Consider the following 15,789-nt stretch of genomic DNA (forward strand, 5'->3'; position numbering starts at 1 on the left):
CTTTGAGAATATCTTGGAACTAAGTTTTCTTGAGGAGCAAGAGATTCATTAGATATGACAGGTGTCTCACAAGAATCATGTATTTCACAAGAATCATTAGATATGGGATTCGAGATTACCTGAGGTTCAACATTCTGAGTTGATTCTTCAATTAATGGTGTTAACATAGGCAACTCTATACTCTCTAGTAACTCCTCATGAGTGTTACTTCTCTCAAGCCTTTCATGTATTGCTTCTAGTTCTAAGAACTCATCTCTGCTACCTTATTGTGACACTTTTCCTTCACTTGAACTCTCCCCTTGAAGGGAAAATGTTGAAACTTCGTCCGAATAATATGGTTCAGATTCCCGAAAAGATACATCCAAAGTCATATGTAGTTTATTGGTTTGAGGATCATAGCATCGATATCCTTTCTGAAAATCTGAATAACCAACAAAAACACAACGTTTTGCACATGGATCAAATTTAGTTTGCAAAACTTTTGGAATGTGAACATAGACAGTACAACCAAAAACTCTAGGTTCAAGATTCGGAAGATGTGGAATAGAAAGTAAGGACTGCATTTTTTTTTTGAGGTGTATGAAATTCCAACACTCTAGAGGGTGACCGATTAATTAAGTATATAGCAGATTTGACCGCCTCTCCCCAATAGAACCTAGGCATGTTCATTCCAAATAGTGAGGCATGAATCACTTCCAGTATTTGTCTATTCCTTTTCTCCGCTAACACATTTTGCTGTGGAGTATAGGTACAAGAAGTCTGATGTCGAATCCCATATTGAGTTAGATACGTTTGAACAGATGTATCTATAAACTCCATGGCATTATTGGTTTGCCATGTACAAATCTGTTTCTGATACTGAGTACCCACCATACGATGACATCCCTAAAATGCTGTAAAAACATCACTTTTTCTATGAAGTAAAGACACCCAAGTCATTCTCATACATTCATCTATAAACATAACAAAATAACGAGCTTTTGAGAGAGGGAATTTTAGCAGGTCCCCATACATCAGAGTGTATAATTAAAAAAGGTTCTGAACTTTTATTCAAACTTGGTAAATAAGAAATATGATGGTTTTTGGCCAATTCACAAACATTGCAATGAAAATCTGAATCATTTAAAACTGAAAAAAGATGCGGTTGTAATTTCTTAAGATATCCAAAAGAAAGATGTCCCACTTGCCGGTGCCATAACCATATGATTGCTCGATCTTTATCTTCACTTCTAGTTTTATATACATGGCTGAATTTCTGTCCTTCATTTTTTGTGAATTCCAAGTAATAGAATTTACCACGTTTAACACTATAACCAAGAATCTTCTGCATCAGAATATCTTGGAAAACACAAAATGAAGGCCAAAAAGTTATAGTACAATTAAGAGCAGAGGTAATTTGGCCGACCGGCAAAAGATTTCATTCAAGACTTGGTACAACCAGAACTGAATTCAATGTGAGAGTGTTAGACAAGACGACAAATCCGACTCTAGTAATAGGAGATGTACTACCATTAGTTGTAGATATAAAGGATTGGGAAGGTGAACTAATGTATTGTAGATGACTAGAGTCTCTAATCATATGATCGGATGCACCTGTATCAATAATCCAAGTACCATTCATAGAAGTTGTAGAGAATATATTTGCCTTACCAACAATACTTGGGTGAGCAACATTAGCTGTAGTGGCATTAGTTGTGGGTTGCTATTTGTCTTCAATGGTAGACTAAACTTCATTCATAGCTGTCACCATAGCTTTTCCTGTAATCTTCTTCCTTGGCTTTTTTGAAAAATCCCACCACTCAGGATAGCCAATAATTTCATAACATCTTTGTTTTGAGTGACCTGATTCATCACAATGATCACAAACAAAATTGTTAGATTTTCCATCTGATTTATTATTACGATTCTTCGTTGATCTAGATGATCCTTGTTGGGTTTGACAAGCCAGCATGGTAGAATGTTCAGAAATTGAGCGAGAGCCCCCCATTGTCTGTCTTTGTTGATGCTCCCACCTCACATATGCATACACACTCTCCAAGTCAAGTTTTGGATCTTTTCGTAAGATTTCTCCACGAACTTGATTAAATTTAGAATCAAGTCCACTTAGAAAACTATGAACTCAAAGCCTAGTCATGGCTGAATGCAATTGTACTACTCCTTCAACTGTTCCTTCTTGAGAGGCAGTTCTATGATCAATCTCCTGAAAGATAGCAATAAGTTCATTGTAATACGTTGACAAGGGTCTACCATCTTGTTTGGTAGAGAAAGATTTTTGATTTAACTCAAAAAGGCGAGTTTTGTCTGATCCATCATAGAAGGTTTTTGACAGAGCCTCCCAAATTTCCTTGGCTGTGGAAAGTCAAATGAATCGCTGCATCATCAAGGGACTCATGGAGTCAATAAGGCAACTTTTTACTGTTTGATTTTCAATAATCCAGGTTGTGAAGGTAGGATCTTCAACCTTGGGTTTTTTCACTTCTTCGGTAAGATATCCAGATTTGTTGCGAGCTCCAATGTGCATCTCCATAAGTTGAGACCATAACGGGTAATTGGTTTCATTTAGTATGATACTGGTAGGAAATACAAAATTGTCTTGGCGGATAATAATCGGTGGTGTTTGTTTGTAAGATGAAGTTGGGATGATGGAGGTAGTTGTTTGGGGGCTTGATATTTGACTAGCCATTGTTTACTAGTTTCAAAAGAAAGAAATACGAGATTCATGTTCGAGCAAATTCTATTAGCAACGCTCTGATACCATGTTGCACAACAATGGCATTTACAAACAAAAGTTTTTCTCTTGTATTATATTATTCTCTTTTTTGGAGGAAATATATAGGTGTAATTACATCTTACATAGGAAATAATCTTATTCTAAGGCAACTATACAAATATTAATATACAAGATTTGGTCAACTAATCAGATTCCTATAATCACGAAACTAACTACCATATTTACAAAGGACAACTCATTCTAACAGTGCACTTGGCAAAAATATTTGATCATATCCAAGTTTCAAAGTATCAACATGTATTGACCCATATCGGCCGATACATATTGTTCTGGGACCCCTCCGATACGCCCCTACAGTGGATGTATCAGGGTCTGACCAGTTCAGGGGGTGGAGAAGTCCTAAACCGGCCCCCTTGAACCGGTTTTGAAAGAAAATAAAACAAGTAAAAAAAAAGGTATCGAATCACCCGATACACTGGTAGGGCGTATCGATATTTTGAACCTTGATCATATCTACTAACTTTAAGGACCAAACTGGAGTTCATTTGCTGTGTGTAAGTGCACTAGTGCTTTAGATCCATGAAAGATTTGCAATTTTGGGGCGATCCTACTGTCACAAATCATGTTGCTGCACAAGATCTTCCGCCAATGGTGACACACGGAGTGGATGTCTAGGTGCTTTTTAGTTGGGGCTTGGAGCAATGGTCTATGTGGCCATTGATAATCAAGGGAAATTTCTCATTTGCAAGAGATCGTTGCATTGAAATGTTGCACCCAGAAACAATAGAAATGCGAGCTTTACTTTTGGCAGTGGAGATCACAACTATATATTCAGGTTCAAGGTGATTGCTTGTTGGTCGTTAGACACATGTAGGGGTGTCAGTTGAACTGGATTTGGTCCAATCCGATCCAGTCCAATGTGAGTCCATTATAAATGGACCAGGTCCAATCCAATCCAATGAATGTTTTGGATCAATTTGGACCGGTTCAATTCAATGTTTGGACTGCCCAATCTGTTTAAATTTATTTTGATTTAGATTGATTTCAACCCAAACCCGATCCATTGACATATATTCATATCTTATGTTAATGGATTAGATATTAGCTTAATCCAACCCAATCTAATATAAATTTGTTACGGACGGACCAGGTCCAATCTAATATGTCTTGTTGGTCCATCCAGTTTGTCCAAATTGATTTTGAACTGAACTGATCCAATCCAAAATTGGTCCATTGACACCCTTAGACACATATAAGGTTTAATGCCACATTCACCTTGGAGATGGAGGCATATGTTGAATGATGCCAACAATATTATTGGGTCACATGGCCAAATGTCCTGTTTACATTTTAAAAGACATATCGATGGACTAGCACATAAATTTGTTAGATGGTGTCTGGTGACTAAAAACTATGGACTTTGGGAGGATCTTGGATTTTTCAAGGTTAACTGGGGTCTTTGTTGCAAATGAAAGTTTAGGAGTAATACCTAAAATGCATGGCAGTAATGCATATTTTATTCAATAATTTATGGAGTTAGGATCTCCTACAAGCAAAAATTCTGCTCACATAGCATCTAGTTATCCATCAGAATATCTCTCATATATGTTAAATTAATAAAGAGATATTTTCAAGGTGGGACTCCATTCCCATGCTTGCACAGGTGGGGATCTGTAGGAGATCCCAACTCAAATTATGAAGTTTTGATTTTTACCTCATAGGCACATCCCATCATGTATGGGGAACATCTTACCAACTTTTATATTATTATTCATGGGAAATGTTCCCAATGAACAGTGAAATGTGCCTTGAGGTTGGTGTGAAGAATTCACATCTCCATCCCACAGGAGGGCGCCCCACAATGTCCACATTTTCCTGCCGTGTATCGGAAACATCTCCTATTATGTTATTATCATTTCTGATATATCATCGGGAGATTTCAATATACGGCAGGGATGTGTGGACGTTGGGGGGGGGATCTGAATTCTGGTGTGCGATGCGATATATGAGGGGCAGATCCCAATTCCAAAGTATGTGTGGGGGACTTCCATTTCATGCCGAGATTCACGGAATCACGTTAGTCCGGGTCCGAGCATGGGGTAAGTACATTGTCATTGTCCGACTGGGGCGGGTCTGTGATCACCTTCAAAACAAAGGATAAGCTGGAATAGAGCGGTCGAAGAGCGCCCCTTTACTCACCCACACAGCGATAGAAGCAATCAAGCAATAGACTGCAAGCACAAGAAGAAATGGCTCAAGCTCTGGCTATGCCTGTTGTACCTTCACTTTCGATGCTCTGTAAGGGAGGGAGCCCATCTAATTCACACTGCAGCGCTATCTATTTCCCCAATTCAACACCCCCAAAGGTACCCATTTCCTCTTCTTCTTCTTCCTCAGTTCTGGTTTGTTTGTTCGTTTTTTTCGTCTTTTTCTTTAAATTTTTGTAGTATCGTGGTCTGAGCATCCAATGCGCTCGTGTTGGAGGAGTTGAGATCCCAAACAACAAGCGAATCGAGTATTCTCTCCAGTATATTTACGGTATTGGCCGCACCAGAGCTCGTCAGATCCTCTGCGACCTCAACATGGAGAACAAGATCACCAAAAACTTGTCCGAAGAGGAACTCACAACCCTTCGTGAAGAAGTCTCCAAGTACGAGATTGAAGGTGACCTGGTAATTCTAATTCTCCCCCTTCCCCCCTCTCTATTTCATCTCTGTTGTCTACTCCCACTCTTTGGTTTATTATTATTATTATTAAGTGGGTTTCTGGGTTTTGAGTTCCAGAGGCGTTTTAATGCACTCAGAATCAGGAGGTTGATAGAGATTCAATGCTATAGAGGGACAAGACATCAAAAGGGATTGCCTTGCAGAGGACAACACACGAAGAACAACTGCCGAACGCTGAAGGGTAAGAGGGTCGCTATTGCAGGAAAGAAGAAGGCCCCTCGTTGAGAACCGGGTTGTGTTTCTAGTTCCTTAATTTGTTTGGGTTACTGCTCAATATTAATTTTTAGTAATATATGGATTAAATTGTTTTATTAAATTAAGTGTCTTTCGTTTTGATGGATGTTCATAACTAGGTTCTGTAGATTATTTCTATCCTGACTCAATAGTGTATATGCTTTTTCCCTTGATGAGGGCATGTGAATTTGGAATCTGACGGGTACTTGAAATAACTTATTTATTTATTTTTGGTTGAATATGCTTTCAAACTCATGGTGGCATCTCCAGATCATTTTCCATTGTTATCTTGGGCAGCCTGAACTCTTATTTGTAACCAATTATATTCTCTATTTTCACAAATGTTGAATACCATGTGTTATTTCTTCTTGCACATCCATGCCTCAAAATCCTGCCAGTGACTGTCCTGGCTGTAAATGGTATTGTTCAAGTAGTTGATCAATGACAAAATGTGCAGTCCTTAAACATAAAGTTATAGACATTTGGTACATGAAAATTTTCCAATGGTCTTAATTTGTGAGGCAAATAGTTATCTCCATCTGATAAACAAATATTTATCTCCTTTTGATGGCTTCACTGTCTATGTTATTTTCCAAGTAACCCATGTATGTGTATAATTGTATCACCTGCTTTTTCATATACAATGCTCTTCAAGCATAAAGATAAATATAAGAAGATCTATAAATGTTCTTTTCTTTATTGTCCTTTTAATTAAGATGTTATTTGGTACCGTTGCTGTTTCTACCTAAAACATTTTGGGTTGATGAATAATACAAATTAGTGAGAGATATGTGTTGTCACATCACACATGAGAGTCACTTCAGCCAGAATCTTTAGACTCCCCCCTGCCTGGAGCAAGGAACAAAAATTTGACATTTCTTCAAACAGCTATAAACAGCCACAGGTAACAGTTGTATGCCAATTTATATTGATCAACCCAAAATGTTTCAGGTAGAAACAACAATGGTACCAAACAACCTCTAAGTCTACTTTGGATTTTGAGTCTTTTATTTAATTTTCTCTTGGGCTGGGTTACTGCTATATAGATAGAGAGAGTGGCACAGAAGTCTCAAGTCTTGCTCTTTTATGAGCCAATATACACATTTGCGTTTCTTTGTCCATCCAATGTAGTTCTTGTATATGATAATGAAGAAGAGGCATGTAGATGAGTCTTTTTCCAGATAGGTAACTGTTGAACTTTATTAGATTCAAGAAAGAATAATATATGTACAACATGCCAAGCATCCATATTCATCAAAAAAACATACCAAGTATCCATATTTGTGGGCTGGCAAGTAGCCACCTAACCCAGTTTTCTATTTATATTACAATTGAGCCCAAATAATCCATTTTACCCCTTGTTTGGCTAAGCCATTGTCCAAGCTATTTGCTGCGCCTTTGAACCCCCATCTCCCATGCCAGGTGTCTTATCTCTCTGATGACGTGTTGATTCTGCCATAGACCTTGGGTATTTCCTCTCAACCAATCCATTACCACCTTTGAGTCCTTATCCACAATTATGCTTTTAAGGCTAAGTGATCTGGTCACCCTTAGTCCTTGTAATGCTGCTAGCAGTTCAGCCCTTTTAGGAAACCCATGACCAAACTAGCTTGGAGTATGTTGCTAATATGGATCCATGCCCATCCCTATATGCCCCACCAATGCCTTAAGGTCCTGAGTTCCTCATGCTACATCCATCATAATTTAATTTTATTTGGTTAACCCTTGGTGGGAAACTTGAACAGCTCCACCCCTTCAATTGATTGCTACTGATTCCCAAGTTTTACTCGATAAGCTACCTTCACATCAATTCAATTAAAGGAATAGGAGATTAGTAAATGATAAGTAGGTTCTTTACTCTTCCATTATCAAAAGGGGGGAGGGGGGGAAATATGTGGGGATCAACACCAATTTGGTCTTTTCTTTTAAAGAGTTGCACAAGTAGCTGTTTTCACACTAAGAGCCTCTGTTGAGGCCCCAGCCCAAGTGGCACCTCAGGCCCATACCACTAACCAGCCCACACTACCAGTAGAAGCCCACGAGGAGCATAGCATGATGAAGAAAGACAACCGCTTAACCATTCGTTTTCTGTACACAAGGAAGACACGTCAGCCATGAACATTCCCATGCACGTGTCGTGATCTCCTTGTAAACTTTCTAAATATCTGAGAATAAACGAGTAGGGCAGACCTGGGAGAGAGATGACGAACACGAGATCCTCAGCAATGGAGGGTCGAATCAACAAGGTTGAAGAAGAGCTTCACAAGGTGTTCGGGGAGATGAGGGATTTGAAGGATTCCATTTTGGTGGCAGCCAGCCAGTTCTAGAGTTTGTCCCAATCCAACCTGTGCGAAGGTGATAACGAAGTCTCTAGTCACTCTAGCCACTCGCACGCAAGTTCCGGATTCGAAAGGATGGCCAAGTTGGTGTTTCCCACGTGTACCGATGGCTTCGATCCATTTGGAAGGGGAGGCCATCTAGTGGCTCCAGTGGTATCGACGTTCTAACCCTCAGATTGGGTGGACGGAATTTACAGAGGCCATCTGTCACTGTTTCGGACCATCAAGGTTTGAGAACTTTGATGAGGCTCTGTCGAGACTAAAACAAATGGGGACAGTGGGGAGTACTAGGACGAGTTTGAGAGGTTGGCTTCTCGGGTTTACGGGTTGCCTGAATCGGCGTTGGTGGGAGCCTTCTTAGGGGGTTTGAAGGATGAGATCCGGTATGAAGTAAAGGCCCTGCAACCGGTCACCGTTAATGCGGCGGTCCACTTAGTCCGCTTGCATGAAGAAAGACTGAACAAGCTTAGACGGGTAACTAAACCAGCCTTGGCCGAACCAATCCTCAAGAATCCTTTGATCAAAACTGAACCGGGTCCAACTAGGCCGGTTGGACCAAATGATTTACCCCTTAGGCATCTCTCTTGGGCGGAGATGCAGTCACGTCGCGAACGTGGACTCTGCTATAACTGTGATGAAAAATTCGGACCCAGGCACCATTGCAAGAAACCCCAACTTCTCCTATTAGAGTCGGAGGATCTTGAGGAGGGTCTCGCAGTTGTAGATGGGATCCCGGAAGTCGATGAGGAGTCTATAGAGTAGGGGCTAGAGACCTCCCTCCATGCCCTGCCTGGCTCTTCCTTACCTCGAATCATGAGGCTCAGAGCAGTGATTGGAGGCAGCCCGGTGGCTATATTGGTGGATAGCGGGAGCTCTTTAAATTTTGTGGCAAAGCAGCTAGCTGACCAGCTCCACTTAGCGGTGGAGCCCGTACCGTCTTTCTCTGTCCATGTAGCCAATGGACACAAAATCAGTTGTGATGAAGGTGCAAGGGCACATACTCCAAGCCGACCTTCACCCGTTGGAGTTAAGGGGGCCCGATGTGATTTTGGGCATCCAGTGGCTTCGACAGTTGGGCCAATAACTTGTGATTGGGCCCGTCTGACCATGACTTTCACAGTAGACGGGCAAAGTTGCACTCTCCAAGGCTTCGATTCGGGGCCCCCATTGCAAGAAGAATTCAACTTAACAATCAAACCAAGCCACCATTCCTCCCCACCTGTCATTCTCTATTTGGGAGGCAACCCAGTGGGGCCTACACTCAACCATCCAACAGGTTCAGTAGGCCCAGGAGGGAATCCCATAGAGTTATCCATACTACTGCAGGCTTACCAAGATGTTTTCCAAGAACCCATGGACCTCCCTCCGAAACGGAACCAAGACCATAAGATTTCCCTCTTGCCAGGGGCAAGTCCGGCCAATGTAAAACCGTACCGTTATCTCCATTTTCAGAAGTCTGAAACTGAGGACATTGTAGCTGATTTGAAGAAAAAGGGAATGATACAGCCTAGTTCCAGCCCATTTTCCTCACCCGTCCTGTTAGTAAAAAAGGAAGACGGCATATGGAGATTTTGTGTTGACTATCGGGCCTTGAACCGTATTACGGTAAAAGACAAATTTCCCATACCAGTTATCGACAAGTTGTTGGATGAATTAGGTGTTTTCCAAATTAGACTTGATGGCTGGGTACCACCAGATCCGGGTTCACCGGGAGGATGTACCGAAAACGGCATTCCGGACTTACGACGGGCACTATGAATTCCTGGTTATGTCCTTCGGACTAACCAATGCTCCGTCCACTTTTCAAGCTCTAATGAATGATATATTTCGGCCCTACCTCAGGCGGTTCATCTGAAAATTACTTCGGGGGTCTTGAGGCAGCATCGGCTTTACGCCAAGAAAGACAAATGCCTATTCAGCCAGACGGAGGTGCACTACTTGGGCCATATTGTCTCTCAAGGCCAGGTTAGAGCTGACCCTGATAAGATTGCAGCCGTGGTTAACTGGCCCATTCTAGATTCTATACGGGCCCTCAGGGGGTTCTTGGGCCTAACCAGTTACTATAGACGGCTTATAAAGAACTACGGCCTGATAGCCGGTCCACTGACCCAGCTACTCAAAAAGAATGCATTTCTTTGGGATGGCCAGGTCCAAGCCGCATTCCAGGCTCTCAAACAGGCCCTGTCCACACCACCCATTCTCGCCTTACCGGATTTTTCTCAAGAGTTCGTAGTAGAGTGTGATGCATCTAAGTCCGGGGTGGGAGCAGCCCTTATGCAACAGGGAAGACCCATTGCCTACTTCAGTAAAGCGTTGTCTATCCAAGCCCAGCTGAAGTCTACCTATGATAAAGAGTTGATGGCGGTTGTTCTCTTGGTATTAAAGTGGCGATCTTATCTGTTGGGTTACTCCTTCGTCATCCGTACTGATCACCAAAACCTCAAGCACTTGTTAGAACAACCAGTGCACAACCCAGATCAGCAGAAGTGGTTGTATAAGTTGTTGGGGTTTCTACCAGGTGGAGTACAAGCCCGGCGCAATGAACAAGGCAGCGGATGCTCTGTCCCGCAGCCATGAAGTGTCCATGTTGGGCCTCTACCATCCCAATTTTCCTATCTTGGCTAGGCTCAGGGAAGAAGCCCACCTGGACGAAACAATTCAGAAGCTTGTTTAGAGACCTAAAGCAGATCTACAGTCCCAGGGTTCTACTTAGTGGGGCCAGATCTGTTCTTTAAAGGGCGCCTAGTGATTGCAGCCCAATCAAAGTTTCTCCCTGAGTTACTCCAGTTATTTCACTGCTCTACCTTGGGTGGCCATTCAGGAATATTCCGGACCTACTGCAGGGTAAGCCAGCACTTGTTTTGGTCAGGGATGAAGAAGGCCATCCAGCAGTTTGTAGCACAGCCCCTTCCAATTTCAGCACAGGGATGGGAAGATATCGCCATGGATTTCATCACAGGACTCCCAATATCCATGGGTAAATCAGTGATCATGGTAGTAGTGGACAGATTAACCAAATACAGCCATTTTGTTGGGCTGGCGCACCCATAAACAGTGGCCCAGGTAGCACACACCTTTGTGAAGGAGGTGACCCGACTTCATGGAACCCCCCGGTCCATTGTGACGGATAGGGACCCGGCCTTAATGAGCCGCTTCTGGACTGAATATTTCAAAGCCTAGGGGACTCAGCTGAACCACACCACCAGTTACCACCCACAAGCCGACAGTCAGTCTGAAGTTGTTAATAGGAGTTTGGAAACTTATTTGAGGTGCTTCACAGGGGAAAGGGCTAAACAGTGGATGCTTTGGCTATCATGGGACAAGCTGTGGTACAATACCACTTATCATTCGTCGCTGGTGATGAGCCCATTTAAGGCACCCTATGAAATTGGTTCTACAGCAGTGGTGGAGGTTGAAGAAAAACTACAACAGAGAGATGAAGTCCTGAAGTCTCTGAAGGAGCATTTGACCCGGGCCCAGCAACAGATGAAGGCCCAGCATGCCAAGAAGCACAGGCCGGTGACCTACCAGGAAGGGGAGTTTGTGTTTCTGAAACTGCAGCTCTACCGCCAAGTGTCAGTAGCCCATCGGAAGTGGCCTAAATTTGCACCTCGGTTTTTTGGGCCTTTTCGAATAATGGGCCGAGTAGGGGAGGTGGCGTACAGATTGGACCTTCCTCCCTCCTCTCGCATCCACCCCGTTTTTCATGTCTCCCTACTAAAGAAGAGCATAGGATCTCAGATGGATGCTAGCCCCACATTACCTGAGTTTGATGAGGACGGATGCCTGCAGCCTTAGCCGATGGTGGTTTGAGATCTAAGGTGGGTAAAAAGGGGTAAAACAATTCACAAGAAAGCTTTGGTGGTTTGGAAGCACCTGCCGAGGAGGATGCATCCTGGGAAGACTGACAATCTCAAGAAGATGTTTCCAGGCTTCAACCTTGAGGACAAGGTTGTTTTGAAGGAGGGGCGAGTTGTTGAGGCGCCAGCCCAAATGGCACCTCAGGCCCATACCCCTAACCAGCCTGGGGGCCAGCCCACAGTGCCAGTAGAAGCCCACAAGGAGCACAGCATGATGAAGAAAGAACCGCCCGCCCATTCATTTTCTGTACATAAGGAAGACACGTCAGCCATGAACATTCCCATGCACATGTCGTGATCTCCTTCTAAACTTTATAAATATCTGAGAATAAACGAGTAGGGCAGACCTGGTTTATTGCATTTTCTTTCTCTTTTCTCAGTAGGAGGTTAGGTCTCCCTCGAAGAGACCTCTGCAGTGGGCAGTATCCCATCAGCCTCCAAACAAAAAGCCCTGATTTTCTTTGGCACTATTCCACTCCAAACTTATTTTACCAGAAAAAGATTGTGGTTGGCCAGGAACCAATGAGATATCTCAAAAAAAAAAAAAGAAAATAATAATAATAAAGGAACAGGGTGCACATGAAAATTGATTGAAGGTTGCTTGTCCATGACGATGATCGATAGTCTTTTGAGTTCTTTTTCTATTAAACTTCTAGCTTTCCATTTACTTGAGTGATTCCTTTACTGATGAAGCATGCGAGTTGCCTAGAGTTGACTATAACCTGATTAGAGACGTCAAGTGGTTCTGTCTCACATGGTCAAATGATTCCTGAGGTTATCCTTTCCACATACTGGTCATTAAGTTGTAATTTGTCCTCTATTAAATCCATATTGTGGGTTAATTGACCCCAATGTACAACTTGTATCAAGTCATTATTTAAGGATAAAATACAGAGAACTACCGTGTGCTTTGGGGATAGTGACACTGACGCTCCCAAACTTTTGTTTGTGATAGAGAGCTATCCAATACTTTTAGATTCCAACACTCTGTTCCTGCCATTAGCATTCTACCATGTTGCGTTCTTTGTTATTACATCTCCAAAACCCAAGTTTTGAAATTTTCCTATCCTCATTCTCCCCACATAAATTCTGTACAGTTTTTGTTTATTGATTTGCAAAGGGTTGGGGAGGTTGAGTGCCTCATCATGTAAGGAGTAGCTTTTCCTATCATTATGAGACCATTTTGCCCTCTTTTTTATTGAATCTCCAAAACCCAAGTTTTGAATTTTTCCTATCCTCATTCTTGACTCTCCACAGAAATGTTGTACACATTTTGTTTATTGATTTGTAAAGGGTCTGCGGAAAGCTGAAGTGCTTCATCATGTAAGGAGTAGCTGCAACAACTGCTTAGGTTTTGGATATGCCATAAAGGAAAGGGGAAAATGGTCTCATAAAGTTCAAAACTGAAGGAATGCCAATGGGTGGAGCAGAGTGTTGAAATGTGAAAGTACAAGGTAGCTCTCTTTAGCAAATGAAAGTTCAAAGATCTAGATGTCACTACCCCCAAAGTATAGGGTAGGGTCTCTGTATTTTACACTATTAAAGCAGGATTGTCCTGCATTGATTTCTTGTTATACCTAGCTTTTTTTTGCAAATTAAAAATATGGGATGAATTTTGGTAGAATCTTGATTAATATTTTTCCATTAAAGTAGGGTATGTTAAACATCGTTGGAAAGTTTTTTGAGTCTACTTTCCAACAGAATAAATGGTTCATAGGTCAAAGATTTATATATGGAGCTCTAGCCAAAATATGAAAACTTGTGAGAGCCGATTATTGCATCTCTCTTGCCGGTCACTATCACGTAAGTACAGATAGTGATGTAGGAGAAGTTAAAGTCTTAAGTCGTGGAATTTATGATAAAGAGGCATGCAAAACTGCTTTTGAATTTATTATTTTGTGAAGTTTCTTGCTTTCCATTGAGTTGAGTGACTCCCCTGTTAATCAAGTTTGCAGCTCGGCCAGGTTGACCGATAACCTGATTAGACATGTCAGGTGATTCATTTTCTCCCTGCCAAGTGATTCCTGAGATTATCCTTTCCACACACTGCAAATCATGTTGTACCTCAGCCTGTATCAAGTCCCTATTGTAAGTTTAACGGACCCCCATCTCCAATTTAGTTGTTATTGAAGTGGGCTTGTCCACCAATCCAAAAAAGTGAGCTCATCCTGCACGACTTAATGTTATACCAAGAACTTTTGCAGACTAGAAACTTTGCATGAATTGTGATTTTGTTTGAGTTTTCTTCATTAAGTGGTGGGTGTTATATATCATTAGAAAGATTTTTTAGTCTACATACCCAACAAAATATATGGTTCATAAAAGAGAGATTGCCGTGACATGAAAGCTTTCCAGAGCTGACTATTGCATCCAAGTCTTACATTATATTCAGAATATCTTGATGGGGAATTGGGGATTTTGTAGGAAGGTATCAGAGAAGATTACCTTCAAGTTTAAATTAGAGAAAGGTCCACATTCTCATGCTCGTCAGTTTGATGTTTTACTATTACACCAATCTCAAAGTTTCCACGCTTCTACTTGATTCGAAGTAATATGGGAAGGAAGGAAGATCAACCAATTTACTCGGTTTGGGAAGGAAGATGTTACCTGAAGAAGGGAAGTTTTGCTTGCTTTTAGAACAGGTGGGCCCCACTTCTGGATGGACATACATGTGAACCAACAACCAGGGCCCAGATATGGGACCATGTGGGTTCCATTTTCGAGACCAGCAGATACAGCATTGGTAATGCAAAACATATCAAAAAGGCATGTTCTAGGATACGTATTAACGTTGCATATGGTGGAATGATTAGGACAGGCATTGATGCATTCAAGAGAATACACAAATCCCACAAATGCATTAATAACAGGAACCATTAATTTTTTTTAAGATGGGATATTAAATATGGCAAAGAGTTGGGGCAGTTTTGTTGTATGGAACAGAAATGTTTAGATGAGATGGACGAGTGGAAAAGGTCAAGGGGTGATTTGACCATGTTTAGATGATAAAGACTGTCATCTAAGAAGTGGTTTGTCTTTGTCATGTTTAGATGAGATGGGCAAGGGGTGATTTGACCATGGACGTTAAGTCTAAGAAGTGATTTTCCATGTATGTTATGCTCTCACCTCTCATCCCATCTCATTTGAATGATCAATATATAGACCACTTCCAGGGTTAAGATTATTAGAAACTTGCACATCACTTGAGTGTGTAAAATAACTTGACTGGTTTGGAGGCTCGATGGTTTAGATATTTGGTTGAAAGATCAGTTTAAACAATATTAATGAAAGAGGTGGCATGATCTTAAAATTCAAGAAAAGGGCAATTTAGGGTTTAAAAAATATCTAACAAGGCATTTGGCCATATTCCGTCCATTTCTTTATGGAATGGTTGGTATGGATCCACCCAACCAACCGCCATTTATAAGTGGTCTGAAGTGAAGTATCAGTATCGCAAAGAATACTCGACAGATAATTTTAATATATGTATCGGGATGGATAGCTTTGGATAATGACATGGATACATATGGAAATAACAGAGGAATTTAGAAATTCCACAAATACACTGATGACATAAAATCAAAAAGTACAAATTACCATTGATAAGGTAAGGTATGAACAAGCTTCAAAGTATCGATATACTTGGATATTGAAGAATTGGTATAGAGAAGGTAAAAGGCTCAATGCTATTTTTTCTCCTGGTTTTGATAACTTGTGGTATGGATACTAATAAATACAAGTTATAAATGGCCTCGTCTCTTTAAAAATAGAGTATTGGCAACCCTGAAAATCAATAAGTATAGTACAATATCTGTGATATATAATGTAAACCTTGGGTATAAAGGCATAAAAAGCATATATTACATCGAGATACACTTAATAAGTTTTGGGAAATGGAA

General features: G+C 41.3%; 1 protein-coding gene across 1 annotated transcript; it reads left to right on the forward strand.

Annotated features, from left to right (window-relative positions):
- The first annotated feature begins 4,667 nt into the window (after positions 1-4,667).
- On the forward strand, positions 4,668-5,773 carry LOC148874147 (small ribosomal subunit protein uS13c-like). The gene is made up of 3 exons (XM_088966649.1): positions 4,668-5,097; positions 5,179-5,403; positions 5,515-5,773. The coding sequence occupies exons 1-3, from the start codon at positions 4,981-4,983 to the stop codon at positions 5,680-5,682; spliced, it is 510 nt and encodes a 169-aa protein (XP_088822775.1). The 5' UTR covers positions 4,668-4,980; the 3' UTR covers positions 5,683-5,773.
- The last annotated feature ends 10,016 nt before the right edge of the window (positions 5,774-15,789 follow it).

This window comes from Nelumbo lutea, chromosome 1 (genome assembly GCF_056320005.1).
Source record: "Nelumbo lutea isolate HS-2025 chromosome 1, American lotus-T2T, whole genome shotgun sequence".
NCBI lineage: Eukaryota > Viridiplantae > Streptophyta > Magnoliopsida > Proteales > Nelumbonaceae > Nelumbo > Nelumbo lutea.

Bases quoted from the DNA above. Each gene is read 5' to 3' on its own strand.
- LOC148874147 (XM_088966649.1), top strand. From the start codon at position 4,981: ATGGCTCAAGCTCTGGCTATGCCTGTTGTACCTTCACTTTCGATGCTC. The intron at 5,098-5,178 runs GTACCCATTTCC...AAATTTTTGTAG, and splicing joins CCAATTCAACACCCCCAAAG to TATCGTGGTCTGAGCATCCA. The intron at 5,404-5,514 runs GTAATTCTAATT...TTTGAGTTCCAG, and splicing joins ACGAGATTGAAGGTGACCTG to AGGCGTTTTAATGCACTCAG.